Here is a 27917-nt window from a genome sequence, read left to right as displayed (position 1 = left end):
GCCGGTGTGACTCGCCGTCCCGGCATGCCGCGGGGCCGGGCGGAGCGGGGCGGGGCAGAAGCGCGGGCGAGGGAGGCTGAGGGGGCTCGCGCCGCGCACGGGGCCGCTGCCGCCGCCATAGTGGGAGCCGCGGGTGAGTGCGGGGGGCGCGACTGGCAGTGGCGGCGGGATCGGCACCGGCACCGCCTGCGGGCCGGCGCGCGGCACCGCCACACCCCGCGCTCGCCTCCCGCGGCCCCGTGGCCCAGCCCCATCCCCGCCGCGGGGCGCTGCCGGATGCCGCGGGCCGGGCTGGGCGGGAGCCGCCGAGCAGAGCCGCCCTGACCTTCCCCGTCTTTGAGGCGCCGGCAGCGCGGTCCCGGAGGGGCGGCGGCGGAGGCGGGAGCTGAGCCATCGCCGGCCGTGCCCGGGACCGGCGGGGCCCGCGTGTGGGTGGGCCGGCGGGTGGGCTGAGGGAGGCGGGCGGCCCGGGGGGAGCGAGGGGCCTCGCAGGGGCCAGCTCGGCCCGCAGGCTCGGGGCGCATCGCTCCGGCGGGGCCGGGACACAATGCGGGGTGCGGGCTGTGCTCGCCTCGCCCCGCCGGCAGCCCCCGGCGCTCCCGGCCGTGCTGTGCCCGGCGCTGCCCTCAGAGGCACCGAAGCTTCTCGGCCTGGTACCCGTCCGTGCTTCGGTCTTGCTTTGCCAGGGCTCGGTATCGCAGGGAGGAAAGGGGGTGAACCAGGAGCTGCGAGGAGATGGTTTGTGCAGGGCAGAAGGTGCGCTCGGATTTAATGTTCTTGCTGTTTTCTGTCTTAGCAGAAGGTTGTGAGAGGACTGAAGTTACCTGACATGGTTGAATCACTTGGTCACAATGAACGTGAAAGGTTCATGCCTCCTTGGAGTGGAGCTAGCAAAGTGCATGTGCTCAGTGATCTGCTGCAATCGTGTAGTTTTTACATTGAGTTGCCCTTTTCAAGTATGATGTGCAAGAGAGAAAATTTGCCTTCTCTGGCTGTTGTCACTTTTCAGTTTTGAGAACAATGAAAACCTGCAAAGGTGTGCAATAGCAAGGATTGTGTGTTACATTCAGTTAATGTGAGATAGCTTTCTGAAGACATTTAAATCCCTAAAAGCCTCTTCTTGCAATTCAAATTGAACTTCCTGTCTGAGGCCGGCTGAAATAATAATTCAGCTCATTTGAGTCTATAATTTCCAGTGTAAATATATCTTAGAGCTGGACATACTGCACTGAACTGGGGGAAAAAAAGCCTAGGTAAATGCTTGAGCAGGAATTGGTTACAGAGACGTTGCTTGAAAGTGAATTCTGATTCCTTAATCATCTGCCTTTTCAAGTTAATACTCTTCTGCCTTCTTGAAAAGTTGTGTTCAAGCAGTGATTTCTGTATTTGTGTGCCGTGACTTTACATTTTCTTTTAGCAGCAGCAAAACAAAAGGCATTTCACAGACCTTCACCTAGAAATAGCAAATTTTCTGTATATAGTGAAATGCCTGATCTCATTTAAAACGAGGTGATATTTTGGCTCACTTTTGGACTATTTAACTATTTTCCCACTGGGCCCTTAATTATTATTTGCCTAAAAGGTTGCAAGTTACTTGTTAGATGATTTGAAATATATTTGCTTAACACCTGTGTTTGTTCAGGTCTTTGGAAAAATGCAAATGGTAACAACTTTCTGCAGTTCCCTCTGCTGGGATTTCTTTTCCTCTGTTAATAAGAGGAACATTTAGTTAATGAAAGTGCAGAGTATGATTAGTTAAGGAATTGCAACATGTACTGATAGCTGGTAACATTGCAAGTATGATTCTTTGAGGTTTTTTTGAAACTTATAGATATTGTGGCAAGTTTGGCCATTCAGTGTTTTGTTACTGTGTCTATAAGGTAAAGAAAAACAGGGTGTAGCAGTTCTCCCCTCCAGTTCCCCAGTGCCACCCCGTTTTGTATTTTCTTTTTAAACTGGGCAGTCCTGTATTCATTTTGGATAAAGGGAATGTGGCTTCAGCCTTGCAAGCTTGAATTCAGTTTTTGGCTTGCATGAAGAGTATTCTGGAAAAAAAGGCAGTTGTGTAGCATTGTGGCTTTTGCTTAACAACAAAGCATTATGTCCCCCTCTGCAGTTATCTGTAATATATGTCTGTGTGTTTGAAAATCCTCCTGACTGACTCTGTGTGGCTTTCTTGGGTTGTCAAGTTGCAGTTGGGGTGAGCATTGAGCTGCAGGTACAGTGAAAGCTTTCCCAGAGTCTTCCTCAGGTGCTTTGTGTACTAGTGGCCTTACACTTGCTGACATTTCTAACGAAGATGCACTTCAGGTTAGCATAATTCCCTCATTAATTTGTTTTAGCAAAGTTGGAGTAGAGGAATAAAAAGACTAAGAAGGGGAAAGTATTTCCCCAAAAGGAAATAGTCTGGACCTTGTCATCTTCCCCATTCTATTCTCCCTTTCCATCCTTTCACTGTTCACATATCTAGGCTTAATTATTTTTAGCTCTAAAAGCATATTTAGGATAATGTCATTTCTGGCACAGAGCAGTCCATGGCAATTACTTGGTGGAGGTCTCTGAAGTCAGTGGTTTCTGATTGGCCTTGAGCTGTAGTTCACAGAGGGTTCTCCTCTGTGCATCAGTCAGCTGCTGTGGAGATAATTGTGAAATACATCAGAGAAACACTTCTTTCCTTCAGTTCTGAATGCATAAATGTGTTCCTCAACTGGAAATGTTACAGGTTTTCAGATGAGAAAGGTTCACTGATGAATTGGCATTTACCAGGCAGAGCTGCAGAGTGTTGAGGATAAATGGCTGATGAGGCATGATGCCCCTCAGTCAGTTCCAGTATTTCTGCATCCCTGTGTTACTGGACACTCTGCCTGGGCTTGTTTAGTCTAGGAAAGGCTTGAGCAGAGCTTAATCCCAGCCTCCAGCCTGTGTCAGGCCGTGATCAGAGAATGGAGCCAGGCTTTTCTCAGGGTACCTCATGGCAGGGCAGGACACAAGGGCACGGCTGGGACAGCTGCCCTTTGTATGAGGCCACTCAGGCAGTGGAACAGGTTTGTCCTCCTGCTTTGAGCTGGAGGAGGTCTCTTGCAAACCTGCATTATTCTGGGATAATTTGCATAGTTTCTCTGTTGGGAGTGGATCTTTTGCTAAAGGAGGATGATCTGTTATCAAGTGGTTGTTGGTGGAGTTGAATAGAAAGAAGATTAACTGGTCCTGTGATGCTGGTTGCATTGTGTTCCTAGAAAGTGCACACTGGAGACACTCCTGTCTTTGCAAGTTTAGTGGCAAAAGAAAAGCTATTGAAGGAAAAATAGCCTAAAACTGTTGGCTGCTTTACTTTACTTACCAGTCTAAAGAATGCTGACTCTAATCTAAGTCATCTAAAATACCTGTGTGGTAAAAATTGCAAGAGTATCAGGAACTGAAAAAGCTGAGAGTGCTTTCATTGTCCTTATTTGCTCCTCTTAATCAGTAGAGAAGGATGCAGCAACTGATGGTCAGAGCCATCTTTGCTGTGGATTCACATGTGATTGGACCAGCAGCACAGATTTAAGGGTGGTGTTGGTGCTAATTTGTTGCACTGATTTTCAAATTTTCCAGAAAACAAGCTTGAATTCAATCTTAAGAGAGAGTAACTTTGGTGGTGTTGGGCTGGCTTTACTATCCTGGGAACATGGTTTATTTAGGCTGAGATTACTTGTGGAATAAATATAGTCATAACTGGGTAATAGAAGGCAATTTTCTCCACTAGTATTACAATGTATTGCTTTGAGGTTTTTCCTCTTCAAATTCAGTGGGTTTTTTCTTAGTGTTTTGCAGACCAGAAGAACTTTACAGACCTTCTGTGCCTATGATGGTTATTCATTGATTCTTTGAATACAGCTTGCTTTTTAAATGTGGCAATCCCTGGCAACCACCTCTGGGTTTTTTTAGCAATTTGTCTTTTACTATTGCTCATGCTAGTTTTTGTTGACTTTTTCAGAAAATGTTGTATTCTTTTAGAATCACAGGCCTACCTTGCTCCAATTCAGAATGACTTAATTTTTTTAATTGATAGCAGCAGCCTTACATGTGTCCAGGTCAGATAATGTGGTAAAGCATAACTGCTGGCTGAACTTTTTGTTCTTTCTCCATACTGCAGAGCTGTGACAGTAGCTCACCTGCTCCCAATGTCTCTGGCACTTACATGTTTCAGAGAAGGCAATCTCTTCACTAGTCTTGTTTTTCCAAGTAAAAAAGTGACTTTTCCTCAAGCCATCCCTCTGAGTAGCTCCGGTGGTGCTGCATGGGCAGAAGGATGGACTTTGTGCTGCAGCAAACTGACAGAATCATGTGTTGTGTAGCTTGGCAAGGAAGCAGTAGGAGAGGTTTCATCCAGACAGGTGGCAGAAATGAGTCTCTTAAGGACTGAGCTCCCCTGAGGAGTTATGGGCAGTGTTGGTGCTAATCTCACACCCAGAGCTAAGGCAGGAGGGATGGGAGAGGGGTGAGTGTAGACAGAGACACCAAAGCTGGGACAAGCAATGGAAAAGATTCTGTATTTTTGGATTTTGTGGATAAGAAAGCCTGCCTGAGGCCGTGTAACCCTAGTTTTACTCAAGGTCACTCAGTCTCAGTTCTCTGTCTTCTGGGTGCAGCTTTCTCTCCAGTGCTGCTGCTCACTGGGTCCTGCAGCTTGTCCTGCTCCTGGTGCAGTCTGCCCCGTGCCAAGGCAGATGGATGCAAAGCAATCACCAGGGATGCCCTTGTACCTTGTAGGATGAGATTTGTAGGGATTGTGGTGAGAGATGTGTAGAGGGATGGGATTTACTCTTGACATGTCAGTGTGCAGCCTGGCAAAGGTATTGGAGAGTTTTGTTTTGATGTCACTGCAAAAGGCCCCTGCAGAGGAGCCCTTCAGTTCAGCAGTGTCAGCAGATACATACCTGTTGAAGACAGAGCTGCTGGGAGCTGCAGCTTTTGTGCCCTGTATGGGGTTTCTGCTTCAGCACTGAAGCACTGCTGGGTGGCATTTGGGGTGGGGATAAATTCTCTAGTACAAGCAGAGTTCAAGAAATAGAGTGAATAATGTGAATTAAGTATTACACTATGTACTGGTGGCTCAGCTTTACAGCTGTGCCTTGTGAAGAAGCTGTGAATCAAATGGACCATGATCTTCTGAAGTGGATGTGGGGAGGTAGGCTTGCTCTGAAGTGACAAAGGCAAGGAAATTAATTAGCTTAAGGAAATTATCTCCTTTTCCATGGGGAATTAAGGTGGAATATCCAGTAATGCACTTACACAATGGTAACTTTCAGCAGGTGCCTTTAAAAGGACACATGTCCTTTTTAAGCAACACCTTAGGAGCTTTCTAGTTTATTGAAACTTCTTTTATCTGCTGTTATATTAAGTGGATATTTTGTTTCTGTAACCATGGACAGATTTGAGTGAACCACAGGTGGATTTGGCTGAATGGCTCTGAAATACACCCTGTGTTGCCCTAGTGTTTGACAATATCAGAACCTGTGCTTTCCTCATAGGTTTGCAATAGATCCTAAACCCTTTTATATTATATTTATCTCATTAAAATACTGTACTGATAAGTGTATCAATACAGTCTTACATGGGTTGTGTCTCACTGAAAGGGACTGGGCTTGATGACACAGATCATTCCCATCTTGTTCTTTCTTTAGGTACATCTCTAAGCTTCTTACATCTGTAATGACAGTCAGAAAACACAAGACAGCATGGAGGAAAAGGTGACAAATCAGAAAAGGAAAATGAACCTTTCCAGGAAGAATGAGTGTTCAGCAAAACCATATATAAATGGCACAGGAAAGAGAATAAGATTATAGCAAACAAAAACAATTAGTCAAGGATCATTAATTTAAACCACATTTTTTTTAGCTTTTTCTTTTTTCTGAGAAAATCAACATTATAATTGGTCAAATTTATTCTGGTTTTTATTTTATTTATTTAATAGTATTTTACTGTTCAAAATACAAATACTTTTTTTAGGAGGAGATAGCAAGCTAACATACTAATTTTTAGATCTAGAAACCATAATTCTACTTTCCATATTTAAAATAAGATTTCCTTCGTTCCTTACAGTCTCTAAGGCTTTTTGACAGGTTCAGGATTGAACAGAAGGCATCTGGTGCTTGAGTGAGGCTGTTGTGCCTTGAGGGACTAAATGAGGTGCAGTGCTGGCATACAGCTTGGTCTTGGGTTTGTGTGATGGTACAGGAGCTGTTAAGGGTGAATGCACTTATTGTGTGTGGGGAAGTTTAATATGGCAACAGCTACCTTGCTTTAGCTTCAGAAGAATAAGCTGTGGTTATTTTTTCTCCTTGGCTTCAGTGTTAGATGTGTGACTGCTAAGCATCAAAACTGTCAACTAAATTTGCCCTTAGATGTTTAGGAATATCTGATAATGATGTAACTTCATGTGTTGGAATTGAAGCTTGATCCATACAAAGTGAATCAAGGTGATTTTTACCTGTGCTGATTGTTGGCTCCACTGCAGCCATCCCAAACTAGGTACCCACAGGTCTGGAATGGAAACTGCAGGCATCAAACTTAAGTCCTACTCCTGGTTTCCAAATATGACATGAGTCCTACCTCTCAGCAGGGTGGGCATCACTCAGTAGAGTTTCCAGGGAGTTGGTGCCATGGTTTTAGGGTGCTTTTTCTTCAACATAAAATCCCCTAATACAGGCTGAAGTTATTTGATTTCTGGATCAACTCCAGGTTAGGCTGATATGCAGCAATTATGGATGTGCAATCAATACAACCTTTTCACTTGTGAAGAACTAGATTTAACTTGTTTGGGAGGTGAGTGTGGGGCTGGTTTTGTTTTGTTTTTTCAATCTATTGTACTTGGGTGATTTTTTAATTTGCTATGTGTTTTCCCAGAGGAGTGGCCACATTGGGTAAACTCCTCCAGACTGAGGTATGTACAGCAAGTGTCAGTGGAGAGCTCATGATGGTGACTAACAGCAGGCTGTGGATCTCTTTGGAGCAGTTGAAACGACAGTGATGTGGCTACAAGACTTTGAATTTTTATGTTAGTGTGCAGGCTTGGTGACTTGGATGTTGACTATACTGCCTAGGTGTGTGATTGTGAAATAAGGATGTTTAAAATGTGATAGCAGATGTGCTTGGGAGTCGAATTTACCACCCTGAAAGCACAGATGCTACCTGCTGTTAGGCCATTGATCTGACACAAGAGATTTGCTCTTCTGTAAGTCTGGCCAAATCTGTATGACCTTAATACTTCCAACCTAGAGTCTGAACCCATTTCAGTTCCCTTTGTATGAGTAAAGCTCAGAGGCCTAAAATATGAAAAGAGCTTTCTTGTCCAACTGTGCACAGAAAGCTGGGCCTGGGAGTATCCTCTGTGGAGGTTTTGGGAATGTGTGTTTTGCTTCTCTTAGGAATTTGTTAAATCTTACACAGGTGTGTGAGTAATTGACAGCTAAAGGAAACCAAAGTAACTATTATGTCCTGTGTCCTAAAACAGAATTTCATGACTTTCTAGGCTTGCAGTGCAATTTAAACCTGTAACTCCAAGGTTCCTGGACAGGGATTGAGAAGAGGGACTAGTGGCTGACAGGTGTAGATGTTAAGCAATTATAGTTTGCTTGAAGTGAACTCAGGTCTTAAATATAACTACCAATAATTTTAAACTCAGGTCTTAAAATATAATGTAGTGGGGTTTGAGTGCAGCTTTTTTGTGTTTTGAATTTTAGCACAATTCTTCAGACTTTCAGAGAGAGATCAGGATAAATGAATTTGCTTTCTTGAGAAATGTAATGTGATACAGCCATCTGTCTGGACTGCTGTGCATGCTCTATGCTTAACCCCTCTGGAACAGAGGGACTTGTGTTCAGAAGTGTGGGATGCCTTCAGCACCTTCACTAGGAACTGCAGATTCTCAGCACTATGAAAAATCATGGTTTGTATCTTGAAGTTATCACAGGTTCAAAGATAAACATTGAGTCTACTTCAGCCTCATTGCCAGAAGAGGATGGGCAGTAAGCTTGTGTTGAACAACGAGCTGGTGAATTAATTCTTGTTATGTGCCATTGACAGGACACTCTTAGAATGGCCTGTGGATGGTGAAATACCTGAGGAGCTAAATACATGAATCAGTTGGTGTAAGCCACTTGCAGACAATCCATTAACAGGTCTGTTTTTTACAGTAAATGAGATCAAGTTGAAACAGGGAGCACTTGCCAGCTTGTTCAGATGGTGTAACTTCTGAAATATGTGAAGACAAGGTGGTAACACTTGGTTTTGTTCTTGTTCTCCACTTTTGTACATGAGGTGTGACCTCATACTGAAATAGCTCTACAAACCAAATCTATAATTAGAAATTAAACCATTCAGTATGCAAGACTTTTATTTACAAGTCTAGGATACAGAGGTGAGTTTGTCCTACTTATCCCAAAGAAAAATTCAGGCCAGTTGAGAAGATCTGTGATTCTTGATGCTGATACTCAAGCCAAGTGTTACACTTATTCCTGTGATCTTTCTGATGATTTTGTTTGCTTGTTTTATAGTCACTGGCTCTGGTTGAGGATTCAGAATGGGAGACAAGCCTATCTGGGAGCAGATTGGATCCAGCTTTGTACAACATTACTACCAGCTTTTTGATGCAGACAGGACTCAGTTAGGAGCAATATATGTAAGTATCCACAGAAGGGCAGCTGGGACTCTGTCCCCTTATCTGTCTGGGATTCCCTGTTTTGATGTGTGAGAATACACAGGGTGGGATAGTGGGCTTTATCCTGACTCCAGAATGCCACTCAGTGCAATCACACTCACTTTTATTTATTGCTTTTCTTTGGAGCTTTGTTTGCCTTACAGGCAGTCAGACTCACAAAAGCGCTGTTTAGCTGTGGGCAGTGATTTGTTTTGGAGGGGTTTGATGATAATCCTGTCATGAAGTGCTCTGTAAAAGCAAACATTCTAGTCTTAGTTTCCCATTAATTTACAGGCATGGATTTGCTTGGATCCCTCTTGAGGTGGGTTGTAATTTAAGGCCTACCCTGTGTTTAGCAGTTCTTGCAGGTGTTTCTTGGACCTCATGCTGTATTAATCCTCTGAACAGTAAAATAGATTTACAGTTTTAAATCCAGTTTAAAATGTAGAATAACATGTTAAATGAATGTAAATTTAGTTTAAATTTCCTCAAACATTAGGTTTTTATTTTTACTTCTTATTTGGGCTGAAGTAGACTCAGATACTAGAATTAAAAACTGTAACTAACAAACCCAAGGAACATCAGTTTTCAGTTTTGGGGGAAGATTCCTCTAGAGCATGCAAAGTGCTCTGTGTGTGGAGTTGATTGCTGATGGTGAGGAATGCTGCTGGGTGGCTGAGGAATTGCAGCAAGAGGTTCAGGGCTGACAAGTCTTCTAGCAGCATATCCTGTTTTTCTGGCTGGTTTTTCATCTGCTGGATGAGCTAAAGTTTCAGCAAGCTCTTGGGGATTTAAATGGTCCAACACCCTCTGCCACCCCTCCTTACACCTCAGCATTATCCAGCAGCACTGATACCATTTGCTCTTGGGATTGTTGTGTACTTGCTGCCTGCCAGGTTGTTGGTTGACTTTGCCCAAGAAGCTGTGTACAGAGAAAGAAAACCAAGCAGTTTGTGTTCCAACCACAGCTCTGAATATGGAGGCTCTTAGTAGTTTGTATTTTACTACCAAAATACATTCAGTCCTCAAAGTGGTGTTAAGTATGGACTAATTTAAATTCCTGGATTTAGGGCCTTCCACACAGTGAACTCCTGGCTTTTTTTCACCCTGAGGGTCTTTCTGCCTTCCATCATTCAATGAAGAGTCCTGTGCACATGTAATTGGGAGAATTATTATGCAGGTCTCTGATGTGTGTTGTTTTGTGAAGCTCCTGAACCGTGGAGAAAACACACCCTGTTTTGTGTGGCTGAAATGCACCAAGGTCACAATTTGTGTAATTTTGGGGGAAATCTGTAGAAATGCGCTTTTAATGATGAGCTTTTTCCCTCCAGAGACCCTGGGGGAGCAAACAAATTTTACAGCATGCAGGAATGCAGCAGGGAGCTCTTAGATTTGATTTGTGTTCCTGTATCACTACTTCCACCACAAGATTCAGTTTATCTTTAGTGGTGTAATCCAAGTCAGTTAAGACTTCTGTCACCTATTCCAGGTAGGGATCTGGCCAGTCACTTTTGAATTGCCTGAGTTAGGTGAGTTGAAGCACTACCCTGGTGGTGCAACCCATGTTGTCAGTTTTCTTCATATATTTTTTTCTTTACACATGCTTAACTTTGTGTCTGTAATTATTTTTTTTAATACTTTAGATTTTCTGCTGAAAGCTGACTTTTATCCAAAGGCAAGAATTCTTTTTGCTGGTAGACTTATGATACTGAAATGTAGTGTACTTAATTTTTAGTTGATTGTTCTAAACTTCTTCAATTGATTTTGCTGGTTTCTTTCTATATCCCTTTGAGGTAGTTTTCAAATGGCTGGATTCTGAGGATTTCTGCTAAATACATAAATTCTCTTATCAGGATTGCTTAAGGATTACCTAAGTTGATACCATTTTTCTTTTTCCCCAGATTGATGCATCATGCCTTACGTGGGAAGGACAACAGTTCCAGGGCAAAGCAGCCATTGTTGAAAAACTCACTGTGAGTCTGTAATCCTTGCTGAATGTTTTGGGCACAGTTAGGAAGACTAGAAGATAATTGCTTCTGAAAATTTGAGTTAGACTTAAGCAGTTCAAAAATCTTGAACTTGTGATTCCAGCTTAGGTCTTCAGGAAATGTTATGAATTACTGCTGCCCAGTGGGTCATTCCACTGATGGCTCTAATGTTGGAATGTTAATTGACTCCATAGTTTGCAAGGTTATTTTGTGACTGCAATTGTATTTGACATTATTGATTTATTTTTTTAAAAGGTCTAATGCATAAGCTGCCTCTGATCTAGAGGAGTGAAAGGTGCCTTTGCTCTTTTAAGGCATGCCAAGGAAGAAGCAATAGCAATCCTGTTACTTGGATCTGTGATAAAGGCTAGACACATTACAGCAAGGAACAACTTGTTTTCTGATACCTAAACTGCAAATAAGTTCTATAGTGGAGAAGCTGACTTATCCTCAGTGCAGATTTGTCAGCAGTTCAGATGTGAGCAGGTATGGTTCAGGACTTTGAAATGTGTTTCCTCTTCAGCAAGTGAGAGGACACTGGAATTCGCTGTTCGTTTAAACGAAAAGAATTTTTATCTTCTAGAGTAAATCCATGCTTCTGTTATGAAACTGGGGGTACTTGCAAGCTGTCATGAGACTAGAAAGTTTGTTTCTCTTGTGAGATATGCAGAGGACATGCTTTATAGGTCACCAGACAGTCTGCTCTGAGTATGGTATTTCAGACATTTTTATTACACATTGAGAAGAAAAGTAATTGTAACTTGACACTTGGCTTATTGCACAGCTACTGCTCCTGTGTTTTGGAATTGCTTCTTTTGCCTAAGGCATCTTTAACTGTAAAGACTGAGCTTTGCCCTCGGGTCTGTGCCTTAGGTACCTGTGTTGGCTGCACATCTCAGAAACAGCAGCAACTGTTTGCTTGTAGGTGAGGAGCTACCCAAGCTCCAGGGTTGCTTGTTTGTGTACTCAATGTTCTTTAGACTTTTGGGCTTGCAGCCACTCAGATACCCAACCATCCAAGCATTTGCTTGGCCACAGTGTCTGATTGCTGCCTTGGATTCAGCCCAGTGCAGATCCAGCCCCTTTCCCACTGTGACACAGCTCATCTTTACCTTCCCTGTCACTGGTGCAAGGTGGACTTTCTGGATTTATGTGCCTGCTGCATTTGTAATTGGTGAGTGAAGACACACTACTCTGCTTTAGGAAATTTTTTTTCTGGCTTTAGAAAAAATCCATCTGCTTAAAGTAAGGAGGAAAAGCACTGAAGTTACTCTGTGCCCTTCCACCACCATGGCTCGTTATGGGCTGTATCAGCTTACAGGGACTCTAATGTTGTTCAGCATTCCTCTGTCAGCACTCAGCTGCCTGGGCTCCCATTGCTGTGTCAGCTTTATGTGCTCACCTACTCTGCTTCTGGAGCTGCTTAGTCAGTTCAGCACAGCCCTAAAAGTTTGACACTGAAATTCTTTCACACTTCTGTGGTCTTGTGTCCTTCAGTGCCTGGCTGGTGAACTGATGGAAGCACAAAGAGGTGGCATTTTCTTTTAGATCAAGTTCTTTGCTGTGTGACAGCAATGGTATGGCACCTTTTCAATCTGCTAATATAGTAGGGCAAGGTTGTATGGGCATTGCTCTGCAGGCCCAGCACATCTGTGCCTTGCTACAGTGTGGGGGTTGACACTTGTTCCTTCTGCCCTAATTGGTGCTGGACTTGTTTAACATAGAGTGCCTGTGCTAATTAGGGGCAGCCTGATTTACATTGAGCATTTGAGATAATAATTACGTAGTTCTGTGAACATACTGGACCAAGGAGGAAGCTGAGACAGGTATTCTTGCTGCCAGCAGTGAGTTTATGCTACTCAACTTTTTTCTTGCCTAATTTCTCTTACCTGACTTCAAGGAGATTCCATAGTTTTCATAGTGAAAGCACAGTCAATTTCTAACATCAGAGGATGGTAAAAACCTTGCTTGTGTGGCTCCATGCTTTTTAGACACTTTTATTGTATTTCTCATACCAGAAAATCCCTCACTCCAGTACAGATGCATGTCTATAAGTAGGTATCCTTTTGAGGTAGCCTCTGCCTATCCTAAACATCAGTGATCTTTTCTGTCACCTACACTCCTACTCTTTCCAGTGGAGTGCATCACATGAGTAGCTCCCAGTGCATCACATGAGTAGCTCTCTAGGCTCGCCAGCTGTTTGTTTGGGATCCTTGCCTCTGAAGAGGACAATCATAGAGTCTTGAAGGTTGGAAAAGTTGTCCAAGATTGAGTCCATCCTTTGACTGAGCACCACCTTTTAACTAAACCATAGCACTAAGTGCCATGTCCAGTTGTTTCTTGAAAACTTCCAGGGATGCTGATTCTACCACTTCCCTGGGCAGCTCATTACAATGCTTAAGATTTTCAGCCATGAAATTCTCCCTGATGTCCAACCTGGACCTCCTCTGATGCAGCTTGAGGCCATTTCCTCTTTTCCTGTGGAATCAGGTACTTGAAACAGCTGCTGTCTTACCCAGCCTTGTCTTTGGTTCCTTGTCACCGTTTTGCAGAGCTCTTGATTCCAAAGCCTTTCCTTCCTCCCTGGAATGAATTGCATTCATTCCCCTTCAGCCCTCTGCCTTTTCAAGAGAATCTTTTGCAGGACTTGTTCAACAAGAAGCTCTTGTGCTGAGGTGGGACTTGACTTTGGAGTACCCTCTTGTCAAAGGAACATTCCAGCCTATGCTTGTGCAGGCTGTGTGGGCATTTTGCACATTCAAGTTCAGGATGGTGACCCTGGAAAACATTCTGCTGGTCATTCAGAAAAGAAAGCTCTGGATTTGTGTTGTTACTAAATGTCTATTCCATACTGCAAAGCAATTGGTTCACTTTGCACTTCGAGTTGCTTGGGATTGCACTCCCAGCCAAGAGGGAACACCACAGGCTTTATTAAAGGGTGTTCTTGAATAGTGTCCCTCTAATTAGAGGGCTGCTCCCTACATTTCATTTGCTTCCTCAGGTTCTGATCCTTCCACAGTTTCTGTGCTCTGTTATCCATGGATTTAGCTTCCTAGAATTCTTCCTAGAGCCTTAGGCTTGTAGAGCCAAGACTGTACTTCATATCTGTGACAGCAGGACTTGTGTCTCTACCTAGGCCTACTAGGAAGTCTTTGAGGCTCCTTCCACTAGAGGGAAATGCAGGACTTGTTGCAGTATGCATTTGGATCTGTTGCAGCCTGTTTCCAAATGCAGCAGAGGCATCCAAGTGCCACCTGAGGTTTGAATGGCCACGTGCTGCTGTCCTGTGCAGTTCCTGTGCTTTGGGTATCTGCCACACCTAGAGCTCCATCCATCCTGAACTGCCACTAAAGCACTCAGCAACAATTCAGCTTTTGGGAGAACAGTCCCGAAATTGCATTTGTGTGGCAGGACTCTCAGATCTGCCTGGTGTTTCACGTTCACTGCTTGGAATTGTCTGTGTTGGAATGTGAATGTGGTCTAAGTTGAAAGATAGGAATTGTTCTCCAGTGCCTGGTGTTTCTCAAGGTGTGTTCCTTGCACATGCACCTCCAGACATACTGACATTGGCTCCTGAGTGTCAAGGGAATTAAAAAGGGAAAGAGTAGATATGTGGATTTCAAGTCTTGAAGATTTCATCCACTTTTCCTTTCCATTCATAGCCACTTTAACAAAAAAGCAAATTCAGAGTTGTCTGGTAAACATCAAGTATTAGATAAAATCTTTTAACATAGTTCAGAGCAGAGGTTTGTTCCTTCATCATAAGAACTTTGAGCTTACAGATGATCTGAAGCCCTTCAGGCAGTGCAGTTAGAGTAGGAGAAGATACCATTTACTGTGTATGGTGACATTATTTCCTCTTTTGGTGCTTGAAAAACACACCTGTTAAAATTTACCCCACATGAGTAGTGCCCTCATTTGCAACAGTGCTCTGTGCAGTACTGCAACTATAGTCTAACACTTCATAATGTTGGATTTGCTCAGTCTTTGTTTTGTAAGTTAAATAATTCCATTACTGTACATTTCCTTATTTTGATTTCTTTTCATTGCAGAGCCTCCCTTTCCAAAAAATACAACACAGCATCACAGCACAAGACCACCAACCTACACCTGATAGCTGTATACTCAGTATGGTAGTGGGACAGCTTAAGGTAAACTCTTTCCATTACAGGTTAATGAGTGCTTATGTCTTAGATTTTTGCAGGGTTCTAAATAATCTGATTTCTGAATACATTTAAATGCTTTCATGGGTGGGGAAGGAACAGGGATAAGCTTGCATTGGGATATTGCTCCTCTGCTGTTCAAGACTGTCAAGAAATGCTCCTTCCTTCAGATACCTAGTTCTAGGTAAACCACCTGTAATTTGACAGTCATGTTCTGCCAAGCAAAGTATTGTGGATTTTACTGTGCAGACAAATACCATGTGGGTTCTAGAGGCATCAGTATTTCCCTTATCCTGATACAATAAGGTTTTTGTGTCCTCTGTTGCATTTTAAAGCATTGTCACAGTGTTCTTGGACAATTTAAGCACATCTAGTTTAACATCCTCCTTGATGTAATGTTTGCATTGAGCTCTGATTTAGCAGACTTCATTTGTTAACTGACCACCCTTCAGTGAGTCCATACATTTTTTTACTGTCACAGGACACAAGAGTACAATCCTGGTGTTAGTACAGTCCTGTACCTCTGTAATCAAAACTGATTCAGCAATGGGAATGTTGCCTCTGAGATCAAACACTTATTGTTGAAACAGCTGCTTCTTGTGAAGAATCAGATTATATTTCAGGCTTAGTATGACCATATTGCTGTGTGAGTGATACTACTGAACTGTGTCAACTTACCCAGCCTGCCAATATACCAGGGCCACAGACTTGTAAATTCATGAAGCTGCTTATGAATGAAAGACATTGTCCTGGAATTTGCAAAAAATACTCTGTACATAAAATCAGCTGCAGACAGAACTTGCTCACAGTGGGTGGTAATAGTTAAAAAATGTGAAATTATGTAGCAGTAGTTAAAGTTATCAGAGCTCATTTGGTCCAGCCATGCTGTGAAGTCAGGCCTCTAATGCCATCCAGTCCGTAGAGTTACCTGCACCCAGTTTGTTTTAAAATTGCTGTTTAGATTTCCTTTTCCTGCTAACTTGATGGCACTTCTACTATCAGAGCATTCAAACTTCCACTGACACTGTTTACTAAGCAGACATAGGACTGAGTGTTTGAATCTGCTTGCTAAGCTGTTCTCTTTGTTTTGGGCTGGGCAGCTGAGAAGAGCAGTGCCCAGTGTAAAGCACCACTGCTAAAGCTAACAGAGGCAGCTTTGGCTCTCATTGAAACTGCTCCTGCTTCCTAGCTGCAAGTTGGATTCCAGCTTTTGTGTTGCTCAGTCCCACCTGCACACACTCTGTGGAAAAGCAGCCACACATGACCATGGAAAGCACTGAATTACAGGACAGATGTGCTGATCTCCTCAGCCTTGCTCTTGGGTGTGCACAAAATTCTGTGATGTGATCAAGACCTTTTGACTCCATGTCTTGGGCCAGTCACATCTGCACCTAGTTTTGCACAGTCATGTTTTAAGGTTATTGTGTAATTATCAAGTAGATTGCAGCTTGCAGCAGTGATTGTGTTGGATCCTTGGCAAGATACCAAATTCTGAAAGATTCTGTAAAGTTATTGGGTTTTCTCAAACCATAATCCATTAATATGGAAGGACTGTAAATGCAGTCTGGGAGCGTTCCATAAATGCCATGACTTGTAGTAGTATTTTCTGATGTATTTTTTTTAACCTCTGAGTAATTTCAGTTTGCTGAAAATACTCAGTATAATTTGGGGATCATGTGTTAGAGCATCCAGGTATTTGGAGAGAACATACTGGGTTAAAGTATGCCTATGGTCATGATCAAATACAACTTGCTTGTGAATTTTTAGTAAGTGAGGAAAGGTTTTTCCACTCCTCACATTTATGTGTCTCAAACCTTAGCTTTAAAAATCACATTTTAATCCCAGGAATGCTGCTTCTCACAGAACAAGTGTCCAGAAAGTCAAAGTCAACTTAAAACCTTAACTTCATGCTTCTGCCCTGTGTGATATTTACAGAGGTGGACAAATGAAATATCAGGAACTGTCTGTGGCATGAATGAGCCTGGCTGTCATATGTAGTGAATGCTTTTCTCTTGTGCCAATTCACACATGTTGACAGCCATTCTACTGCATCTCAGTGCTGCTCTGTGTACAATACAGTAACTGCGTGCAGGTGGTGCATTTTAACAAGTGGCTCACATGTAGCTCCAGTTGAGCAGGGAACACTATAACAGGCAAACATGGAGCTGCATACTCACTGTTATTTAAAGCTGCCTTCTTAGTGATGTGCCTGCTCAGCCTGCATGTATTGCTCTCAAGGAGAACTGTAAGAGAATTTTGCACAAGGAAGGGCACTTCCAAGACCACCAATAGCATGCTAATATACCAGTATGAACTATAAATAAATTTTTAAAAAACCAACCTTTTGCAGCAAGCAGAATAATCACCTGCACTGAGGGGCTGGGGCACAACAGCTTCTTTGAGAAGATGCTGCAGAGTAACAGAGCATCTAAGTAGTGACTGCCACTAGCAGGGATCTAACTGGCTGGCTAAAGCAGTGCAGTGATTGCTTTCAAAGATCCTCTTTAATGGATTGTGATAGATATTAATGTTTGGGTGGGGTTATCCTTTTGTAGAGGTATAATAAATATACATCCACTTACTCTAATCATATTGGTTTTTATTGCTGTTCATTGTCTGAGTGCTGCTTGCTTGCTTCAGCTAGGAAGAGTAAGCATCAGTTTAAACCTTTGGCAGTGAATTCCTTTTGGTGTGACCCTGCTTTGCCAATGTTCATCCACAATGTCACCCAGTATCTTCAGTCTGCTTCACCTAGTAATGTATTTCTCCTGTCATGCTCAGGCAGATGATGACCAAGTTCTAGGCTTCCAACAAACCTTTTTGTTGAAAAACTTTCAAGGTGCCTGGGTGTGCACCAACGAAGTCTTCAGGCTAGCCCTCCACAACGTTTAACCCTGTGCCTTCCCTGTCTTCCAGTCCTCGCTGTCCTGGTTGAGTAAGGAGTGCTCTCTTCTTGCCCTTCTGTCCCTTGAGCTCGGCTGAGAAGCATGGCTGTGGCTTGTGTGTTCTCAGAGCCATGTGGCAGATCTGTGGCTCTCCCCAGAGTGTGATTTTTGAAGTGATCCATGCAGAATTAATTGTGAATAACTAATTGTTATGCAGTGTTTTCTAGTCTTAAAAGGAAAAGGAAATTTGCAATTAAAATCACTGGGTATTTTTGTAATGCATGCTGAACACTTAAAGCATTGCTTAAAGCCTGTTAAATAAGGCTTAACATTTGAAAGAACCTGCAGTCTCAAGTAATTAGCCTTGCCTTTGAGGTAAGGGTTGTTTCAACCCTGCAGTTCAATCAATAATTGCTGGGGGTGCTGGTGAAGAAGTAAAACTCTCTCTGACCAGGCAAGAGGAGGAAAATTGTGTAGCTAAACCTGAAATGCAAAGCAGCGTTGCATCTCCAACTCTGACATGACTCACTTCTCTGTGAGCTGAGCACTTCCTTTTGAGCCTCCAGGTCAGAAAGGATGGAGAAAAACTGAAAGGTCAAAAAGCTGCCAAGATTGTGGGCGATGAAGAGCTTGTGGAAGTGGGAGAGGAGGTGGCTAAGGGCATCTGCTTAAAATGTCAGTAATTGAGTACTTCCAACAACCTGAAAGCAAACTCTTCTCAGTGGTGCCACACAGTGTAACAAGGGACAGTGGTCAGAAACTGTAACTTGGAATGTACAGATGGGACAGAAGGGAAGATTTTCATGAGAAGACTGAAACCCTGGGAAGTGGTGCCTGCACACCTTGTGAAACATCTGTTCTGTGAGAATTTGAAGACTCTGCTAGACAAGGCTGTGGCTGGTGCAGTGAAAGATGTCCCTGCCCAGGACAGGAGGATTGGATTAGATGATCTCTAAAGGTCTCTTCTGTGGACCTTTACCATCTCTGGACCAGCTGGTTCTGTGGTTCTGTGATGCAGAGCTGCTGTAGTCTGTGCTCATGCTGAGCAAAAGGCTGGCCTGGAAATCAGAGGATTCTTTCAGTCTGATTCTGGGACTTGTTTAATTTTTGTTTTAATTCAGTGATGTCATGGAAGAATTTGAACTGCACAAAGGAAAGTTTTATAGGAAGACTAAAGCCCCTTGTGTTTTGAGCCTGGGCTCACATGTGGAATGCAAATCCTGAATTGGACATGCCTGAATTTGGAGTATAAAGTAAAGATAGTTTCAGTGGTTTTATCTGAGCTGTGATGAAGATCTAAATTAAAATGGAATAGGATTAGTCTGTGTTTTCTGTGGCATCTTGAGTCACTAAACTGTGAGCCTTTGCTATGGGCTAATATTACATAGTCAGAATTGGGGAATGGACTATAAAGTATATACTTCATCTTGAATATAGTCTAGGATTTTCCTTGTTTCTAAAGTATACTGCTCTTCTCTGCTATGAAGGGATAACATGAAAGGAATAAAGAACATAATAATGTGTGACTTCATTGTGGGAATTTGCTGTCTGTAACACCAAATATTTTGGGGAGAATGCCCTTTTAGTCTTTCTTCATGTGTCCAGCCCTGAATTTCTTAAGAAAGGAGGAAATTCTCCCTAAGCCAAAGCATCAAGAGCTGCAGTGCTCTTACCAGAATCTACCCAGGCTTACCAGAAATCAAGGAGACATACACTAAAGCTTCTCTAGAGATGGTATTATTTTTTTCCAGAAGTATATTTTGAAGCATACTTATGTCAGTAATAACAAGCTCAAATTTGGTGTGAAAAGTACTTATGCAAACTTGTAATAGATGCCTCAGTGAAAATGCCTCAGCTGGAAAAGGCACACACCCACAGGCTTCAGTGCCCAGGCCACCTCTCCAGCTCAGATATGTGAGCCTCTGTTCTGGGCACGTGTAGTAGGGATAACCCTTCCTTTGGAATAATTGCCATGGCTGCTGTCCTGTGTGCTAGCCCAGCAGAGTTGCTGGTGTTCACACTGGGCTCCTTCCTAGGGAGCCTCGTGCAAAGCAGGTGTGAGGGACAAGCTGCCCCTGTCTGCTGCACAGGGACTGCTGCCACTTGTCTTGCTCATTCAGTCGTGTATTGAACACTGACTTGCTCGTATTCCTGGCCTTACTTGTTGCCTTCCTAATTTCTGGCTGTAGTAGTTTCCTCATTCACTTTGTTCCTCATGGTTTTATAGTAATTTATCTTGCCTGTTTTCCCCATTCTCATTATAGTTTTGCAAGCTGAAAAGTTGTACTCAATTTACTTTCTTCAGTAGGAAACCATCCTGTGTCTGGATAATTTTTCTTGTCCTTTTATGACTTTATTTTAGCATTTTATTTTTTTAACTTACAAGAAATGCATGCAGGATTTGATATGTGGGTGCTCTTTGCCTATTTATGCATTTGCTTACTTTTGGGTTTTGGTTCTTTGTTCTTTCCTAACAACTGCTAACCCTGTGCTTGCCTTGATAGCTTTAAAGCTCTCAGCTGGTTTAATAAATAAATATCTGTTATTATTTCAGTATCACTTTCATGAGGGGCCAGTCTAGGGTCCACTTTGGTTTACTCTGTGAATTAGCACACATTTACAGAAACTGCACTCATTGTACACCTCTTAACTTCCCAGGCAGTTGTCACTGTGAAATCCTTGCTGTGGTTTTTGGATCTGAATGCTTCCTTTCCATGCACCTGATGCCACCAGTGATCTGGCACACTTGCTGTTCTGTGATATAACTGATGTCCTTTGCAAGTTGGTCCTCAAAGCTGACTTGTTTCACAGTCCATGAATACTTTTTTAAAGTAAAGTTTCTTTTTTGTTTATTCTGTAGTCTGCTTTGCTCTTCAGACTTTTCACTTGTTCTCAGTGATCAGCAGCGGGGCATTGCCAGTGAACATTCAGTGCTTTGACAGCCTCTTTCATCAGCTGCTCTGGCTGCTGCTTTTAAAACCTCTTTTTTATAAATTTCCTCCCTTTTCTGAAGCTGAATAGTCATATGTTGAGAAAATAAAATCCTCCAAAAATACTGAATTGAACACACTACAGCCACCATCAGAAGATTGTTTTGTAGTTGGTCCTGTGTGCTGCTCAGATTAAATCCTGTTGTGTGATTTCCAGCTGATTGATTTGGGAATTGTTTCTGTTATTTTGAGGATTTAATTCCTGCACAATGCCTCTGAGAAGATGGGTAAATAAAATTAGGTGGGAGTACCTAATTAGTCTCCCTCTGATACTCTTTTCTGCTTTTGTAGTAATACTGTAAATACCCAGACATATTGTCAGGCAGGAGTGGAGGCACTGCTGCAGCCATTCCCTGTGCTCAGCACACATTGTCACAGCTGCAGTGAATGCTCTGCTCCCTTCCAGCTGTTGCTGGACACTGGAATGGGAAGCACTGTGTTTCTGGGCAGCTGCACCTGCTCTGGCAAGGCTTTCAAAGCCCAGGTCACCTGCATCATGCAGGCAAAGTGTTGATACCAACCTCTACAGAAACTCCCTGAAACTCCCTTCTGCCATCAACCCAAAGTTCAGCAGTTAAAAATTGAACCACTTTCTTTTAAGCTTAATTCCTGGGTAAGGGGTTTGTGATTCCACACTGAGGCAGGCATGTTCCATCAGTGTGGTGAGTGCCATGTCAGCAAGTCTTCCACAAAACCCCAACCTTAGATGCTGTTGCAGGATTTCCATGTCTCTGGGCCAGGGTGTTTGTCTGCAAAGCCCCTCAGAACAGACCCTCTGGTGGAGTTGGTGTCTCCTGGGGTACTGCACATCTTACAGCATGTAATGTCACTGTTAACGTTAGCTTGAAGTTGTCTCATCGTGAATTTTAGAATAAGTTTCTCAAAGAAATGAGTGTTTTGACCCTTTCCCCCCCCTCTCTTTCTACAGGCTGATGAAGATCCTATCATGGGATTCCACCAGATATTTCTATTAAAGAACATCAACGATGCCTGGGTTTGCACCAATGACATGTTCAGGCTAGCACTGCACAACTTCGGCTGAGCAGCCCATCCCGAGGCACCCGGGCTTTTTTTTTTTCTTTTATTTTTTTCTTTTTTTTTCTTTTATTTTTTTCTTTTTTGTTTGTTTTTTTTTCTGTTTTCCTCCTCTCCTCTTAACTGGTATTATTCACACTCACAGAACATTCCAAATATCATACACAAACCTGCAGCACTGCAGAGCGTGAGCAAGCAAGACTTGTGACCTGCCCTTCTGCTGAGTTTACATTGTCACTAGATGAGTTTCTTGTGCATGATGTTTGGAACTTAGACTTAGCTGCATTTGATAAGAGAAATTTGTGTTGTACCAGCATGCCTCGGAAAGAATTTATAATGCAAAAGGTTGTTGTTTATGTACTGACAAGATGCTCTATAACCCAAAGAAATGAAAGAACAGCAGCCTGTACAGCCCAGTTATTGATTTGTTCAGATGTTTCAATGCTACATTACACAATAAAACAGAGATTTTCTTAAAAGTTTAAATTATTTTTATGAGTTGGCTGTGGAGTGTGTGTGATGGCGCTTGCTGGGGGTGGACTGTGTCTGTCTGCTGGGGGAATGCTTGCAGAGCTGGAGCTCGAGCTGAACGATTCCTGACAGTTTTAGCAGTGAGTGCAGGGCAGGTCTGCCCTCCTTCATACACCTTCTCCTCTCCTTCTCAGCAGCTTTTATAACAGAGCCTTCTGGCTCAGTTTTGAACATTGACAGCTTCATTCTCACCTGTTGTGTTTTACCGATGCAAATTCCCCACACTCCATAGAACAGGAGGATGACAACAGTGGTGGCAGCCTGCGCTCAGTCTCCGTGCCCTCTCAAAGCCAGGCAGGGCCCCTGTGTGAACCCCGCGGTGGCTCCCGTGCCGCCCTCCAGGAGCTCGTGCCGGCAGCTCTGCCCAGTCCCGCGCTGTGCTGTGTGTGCAGCCTCCCCGCGTTCGGCGGGAGCCGATGTGTGTGGGGCTGGCCCAGCCTGGCGGGGGCGGGGACGGCGGGAGAGCCCCGGGCCTCGCTGCCCGGCCCGGCCCCGCCGCTCCCGGCTCCTCCCGGCCCCTCCCGGCCCCGCCCCGCCGGGAACGCTCCGTTCGGGCGGCGGTTTCCGCCCGGCGCTCGCAGGGCCGGGCCGGAGGCGGAAGCGCGGGCGGCGGGGCCGGGCCGGGTAGCGCGGTGGCGGCGGCGCGGGCGGGCGGCGCGCCGGGCCCCATGGCCTCCTGCTCCAGCATCGACATCGAGGACGCCACGCAGCACCTGCGGGACATCCTCAAGCTGGACCGGCCGGGAGGTGAGGAGCGGGGAGCGGCGGGGCGCGAGAGGCCGCCGGGCCAGGCCGGGCGGGGCCTTGTTTCGGGCCGCGCCGCGGGAGCCCCTCGGCCGTTGCGCCGCCGCCCCGCCGGTTGTCAGTGGTCGCGCTCGGGGCCCGGCCGGGACCGCTTCGCCTCGGGGCGCCCGGCAGCGCCCTCCGAGCCGCCCGGGGCCAGGGGGTCCCGCTCGGCACTGCCCCGCTCCCCGCAGAGCCCGGAGCCGGCGGCGCGGTGCGGAGCGGCCGGTGAGGAGAGGAGAGGAGCCCCCGGGCTGGGGACCAGCCTTGAGGGACGGGGTTGGTGGCGCTGGGCAGAGCAGAGCAGGCCGGGCCCGGGGCTCACTGCTGCGGCCGTCTCGGGGCTCCATTCAGCTGGGAGGTGCTGCTGCTGGGAGCTGAACACCCCGACCTCCGTGCCACGAGTGTCCCCCCTTCCCGGGAGTCCTTGGAGTGTTTCCCAGGCGTCTCTCTGGGCTGCGTGGAAGGGGCTGGTAGGCTGCTCCGAGATCAGTGCCAGGTTCCCCCTTTACAGGAACTTTTCACTCTCCTTATTTGTACGTGAAATGGGATCACGGATATCTCTTCTGAAGTGGCTGTGATTCTTCTCCCTGTGCTTAGACTGTTATACCTCTCTGCTTAGAGTTCAGCGGGCTCCCTTCTGCCTGTAGGAGTATCAGCAGCGGGCTCAGGAGTCAGCTGGATAGTGTTCCCACTCTCCTGGAGCTTCAGCTCCCTCTCCCTTCTTGAACCTGCCGTGGTGTTTCAGTCAAATGTGGTGAGGTGACACTCTTTAGGAGGCTGAGACATGAATGCTTTGCAAAAATGTCTTAGCCTCTGGCTAGAGGACAGAATTATGCCCCTTTTGTGTTCCATTTAAGGGGGAGGCAGGACAGGAATAATATAACTTCAAAATGTCCTGAGATTCAGCAAGAATGTGCTACCTCCAAAGCAGCTGCCATGTGTGCTGCCTTTTGCTTGGCCAAAAGGAAGAGAGGTTGGGTGTGGGATGGTTGTAGAGGGCTGTAGAGGCCCATGAGGTGATGGACTAAACCTACAGGAAGGCAGCTTCATTAGCTCTACTACCCTTAGAGAATCTTCTCATTAATTGGAATAGTTTCTGTGGGTTCTGCAGTGCTAGCATGTTCCTGAATTCTAATTCTTACAAGAAAAATACATTTTTTGTTTGTAGTGCAGCACTGTACTTGGAAGACTGGAAGGAGAGCTCAGTGCAGGGATGGAGAACTCATTTCACAAGCAGTTTCTGAACTCATTTCATTTCAGTTTCTGAACTGAAAGGATATGTTGTGGTTGAGAAATGCTTGGAGTTGTTGCTCAAGGTGACTTGACTTTCTCCTGAAGCAGCTTCTCCTGCTGGTTGAAGTCAAGGAGTTATTGACAGAGTATGGCTTATTTCTTTCATTCTTCTTTGCTGTTCATTCTCTTTTTACCTTCCCTGTCAGCTCCAGTGCACAAGAAGGCATTTGAGAGGAAAAGGAGCAAGTGGGCAGGAAGTTCACAGAAGGAACCTGTGGTGGTTCTCAGCAGAAATCACTGCCTGTGTAACAGCAAATAAACTTGAAAAGACTGACATAATAAGGGGAAGAAGAAGAGTGCACATGTTAGCTGAAAGTCTCTGAAGCTCCTGTTAGGATTCCAGGGGAGAGGAATAGGGGAGCCTTCAAGTTTTGCAGTACCAGGTGCAGGTAGCTGTGGGCAGTGTTGTATTCTTCTAGGTCCTGTCCAGGCAGGTAACAAGAAACACTCCTGCTCTGAAGAGTTTACAACTGTCACAATACTTTTGTAATTCTGCTGAGCTTGGTGATTGTGAAAATGTAATCCACTCCACAGTCTGTCTCTCTTGACACAGTTTCTCCCTGTTTTGGCAAACTTCATCCAATGCTTCGGTAGCTGTTGCCAAAGCATGGACCTGCCTGCTGGGATGTGGGGACAGGCTGTCAGTGCCACTGTGCTGAGGAGGAGCATCCCTGCTGGTGGTGGGCAGGATCCTTCCATCCATGCAGAGCTCTCTGCTGCTAAGCAGGTGTTACGTGGGCTCACCCTGCTCGTGGTGTGTCAGGGCAGTGTTCAGTACAGGCTGGCATCTCCTGGTGCAGCTGATGGTGGGAGCAGGAAGAGTTCAGTCTCAGCTCTGACTGCTCCTGCTCTTTGAAAAGGTAATGAACACAAACACCCTTCTTTCCCTTTGAGACCTCGATCTACCAGTCTGGCTTAACCTTTTGGTTTAGTTCATGTTCTTACTAAATAGAGCCTCTTCCCTTCTTTTATGCCTCCAGGACTGTGCACAGACAGCATCTGTGTTTGTCTGGGTTTCACTAACACAGACTGAGCTGTACCCCTTCCTGAGCTTAGGTGTGCTGTTGTTGGGCCCATCAGCCTCTGGGGAGTGTTTCCTCCTTCCTTTTTCCCATGGAGCAAAAATCACTGTGCTGCTGTGTGTAAAAGAGCAGCAGTACTTACATGAGACTTTGCTGTGGCTGCAAAAGGGCAAAGCACATATCATCTTTCTCTGGGAGACTGGATGCTTTTTCTGTAGGGAATATTTTCCTGCCTTTGGTCACAAAGGATCAAGTGCTGTCAGTGGAAGTAGCTGCAACTGGACAAGCACCCACCATATGCTGTAGGAATAAGGGGCACATCTTAATCCTGTGACAGCAAGCACAGCACCAGTGGGAGGTGCTGGATCACATTCCCTTGTCTGAATTTCCTTGTGCTGTGTGAGTGCTGCTGCTTTTTCTACACTGAGGTGGGTGCCCAAATTGTCCCTGCATTGGGGTACCCTGTCACTGCACATTTCTGTGTCCATAATGAATCTTCATAAACAGGAGAGTTTGAAGTGCCCTTCTGGCAAATGAATAATTGCAGTTGTGTTTTAGGCAGCAGCACTCACCCTGATGTATTGAACCTATTGAGTAGCAGAAAGGTTGTCTCACTTTGGGAGGATTTGCCTCTTGCCCACAGTTATGTTTAAGTTTGCTACATCTGCCAGTGATGGGGAGTTCTGGTCCTGGGAGCAGCCATTTTGCAAGAGCTCAGCAGCAGTTGTTACCTGGCAACAGTATACGAAATTTCGGGTTTCAAAACCAGTGAAAATTTCCAGCAGGATTCGCTGACACAGGCGGCTTTTCCTTGGTGTGCTGATGTGGGGGTGCAGGTGGGGGAGCATTGCTGTCCAGTGGGGGTTGTCAAATATTTGCCTTGCTAGTGAAGAAAGTCTCCTTCACCCCCTGTTGTGTCTGTCTCCTCCTAAAGCCTTCAGAAGGCATGGAAGCCACCAAGCACCTGGTGCTAGGCCAGATGTGCAAAGTCAGGGCATACACACTCTTCAAAGCACAGCTGGGGCTCTGAACAAATGGCTGCTTTACACAAAATTTGAGTGCTGTAAACTTCTCTGTGATTGTTCAACCAAGGGAAAAATATGGGAATCCCAAAGGCACAGCTGCAGAGTTTCCTAGGAAAATTACCTAAACACCTGGACTTCGAGGTCTCACAGTCAGAAGCCAGTTTTGGAAAGTTACAAATGTATTGTTTCCAGCCAGCCCCAAATGTTGCAGCTGATCCCTGCACTACTGCTCTTCAGAGGTCTCTCTGCAGGCCTGAGGGTTGGAAGTGACTTGTCAAGAACCTTTTGGTCTGGCACTTGATTCAGTAAACCTGAATTACCAGCTTAGTCTTTCTGATCTAAAGCTATTTGCTGCTTGAGCCAGGTTCAGTTCCTTGAAACATACTTTTTAGAGTTTCTCTGATTTGCTTGTGAAGGAAAAAGAACTATTTCACTCAGAGGTGTGAAGGTGAGTGTCATCACACGGGAGGTCTCTTACACATCCTTTTTGTAGAACACATCTCCCAATTAATTCAGCATATTCTACCTGACAGACCAATAGAGGCTGACAAAAAGCACCTGGGGGTGGTGTATCTCACACAGTGCTGTTTATTTTAAGTGCATGTTGGGCACAGCTGGTGTTGCTTTTCCTCAGGTTCGGTGAACGAGAACCAGAGGCCGTCGAATTCGTACAACGGGGACCTGAATGGGCTGCTGGTGCCTGACCCCCTTGGGAGCGGAGATGGAGCTGCTCTGGCCAAGCCAGTGCATCGCAGCATCTCCCTAGGAGCCCTGCAGGAGAAACAAGTCATGTAAGTTTTGCTAAAGAAATGCTGAGAGTGAACAGAAAACAGCTCAAATTTGATTCTCCGGAGCGTGGATATGCATGCTGAGAGTCTGACAGTGGGTTTTGTGTTCAGTTCAGGTGGCAGTTGTGAGCCAGTGCTCTTGGTTAGAGCTTTTGTAGCTTTTGTGAGGCTGATGCATGGAGTCTGCCATCCTTGCATCTCAGGAACTGAAGAATACCTGCAGAGTTGTTCTGAGAAGGGAAACAGGACTGTCCATGGTGAAAATTGCAGGTCAGAGTGAATGTAAATCATGAGGGCTCTGGTTGAAACTTGTGGTTCCCCTGTAGATGTCCAGCAGGACTCCTTCAGGGACCCAACACCTGAGGTGTTGCAGAGCTCATGGAAGTAGCTTCTGCTTGCTTCTCTGCTCATGGTTTTGAAAGAGGATGCCCTGAGAACCACAAGCAGTGTGCACTGTTTTGTTGATGACGTTCAGCTGGTTGGTTTTGGCTTCTTCACACTTTCCAATGCTGGGGATGTGAATCAAATGTAGGTCTGTGCTCCAGTGAAATGAACTGAAGGTTTTTAGGCTGAACAAAGCAGGTGTTTGACTCTCTCAAACCTGTGACACACAGGGAAGGGAGACTCAGCTGAGAGGAGTTTTGTCTTCACTTATTCAGCTCAAGCTCTTAGATGCACAGATCCTGCTGTGTTGCTATTAAAATTATGAATTTAACATAAATTGTTAAATA

General features: G+C 44.9%; 2 protein-coding genes across 2 annotated transcripts in view; both read left to right on the top strand.

Annotated features, from left to right (window-relative positions):
* Nucleotides 1-22227, top strand: NUTF2 (nuclear transport factor 2). The gene is made up of 5 exons (XM_054641034.2): nucleotides 1-133; nucleotides 8538-8662; nucleotides 10582-10653; nucleotides 14721-14819; nucleotides 21635-22227. Exons 2-5 carry the CDS (start codon nucleotides 8564-8566, stop codon nucleotides 21746-21748), a joined length of 384 nt encoding a protein of 127 aa, XP_054497009.1. The 5' UTR covers nucleotides 1-133; nucleotides 8538-8563; the 3' UTR covers nucleotides 21749-22227.
* Nucleotides 22228-22838: 611 nt separating this feature from the next.
* Nucleotides 22839-27917, top strand: part of EDC4 (enhancer of mRNA decapping 4) — a 32744-nt gene continuing 27665 nt past the window's right edge. The window contains exons 1-2 of the mRNA XM_054640619.2: nucleotides 22839-23019; nucleotides 27033-27189. Of these exons, the coding sequence (XP_054496594.1) occupies nucleotides 22941-23019; nucleotides 27033-27189 (236 nt within the window). The 5' untranslated portion in view covers nucleotides 22839-22940. The remainder of the gene's footprint in view (nucleotides 23020-27032; nucleotides 27190-27917) is intronic.

Source organism: Agelaius phoeniceus, chromosome 12 (genome assembly GCF_051311805.1).
Source record: "Agelaius phoeniceus isolate bAgePho1 chromosome 12, bAgePho1.hap1, whole genome shotgun sequence".
Taxonomy (NCBI): Eukaryota; Metazoa; Chordata; class Aves; order Passeriformes; family Icteridae; genus Agelaius; species Agelaius phoeniceus.
The sequence above is the reverse complement of the archived record's forward strand: the minus strand, read 5'-3'. Positions and strand labels throughout refer to the sequence as shown.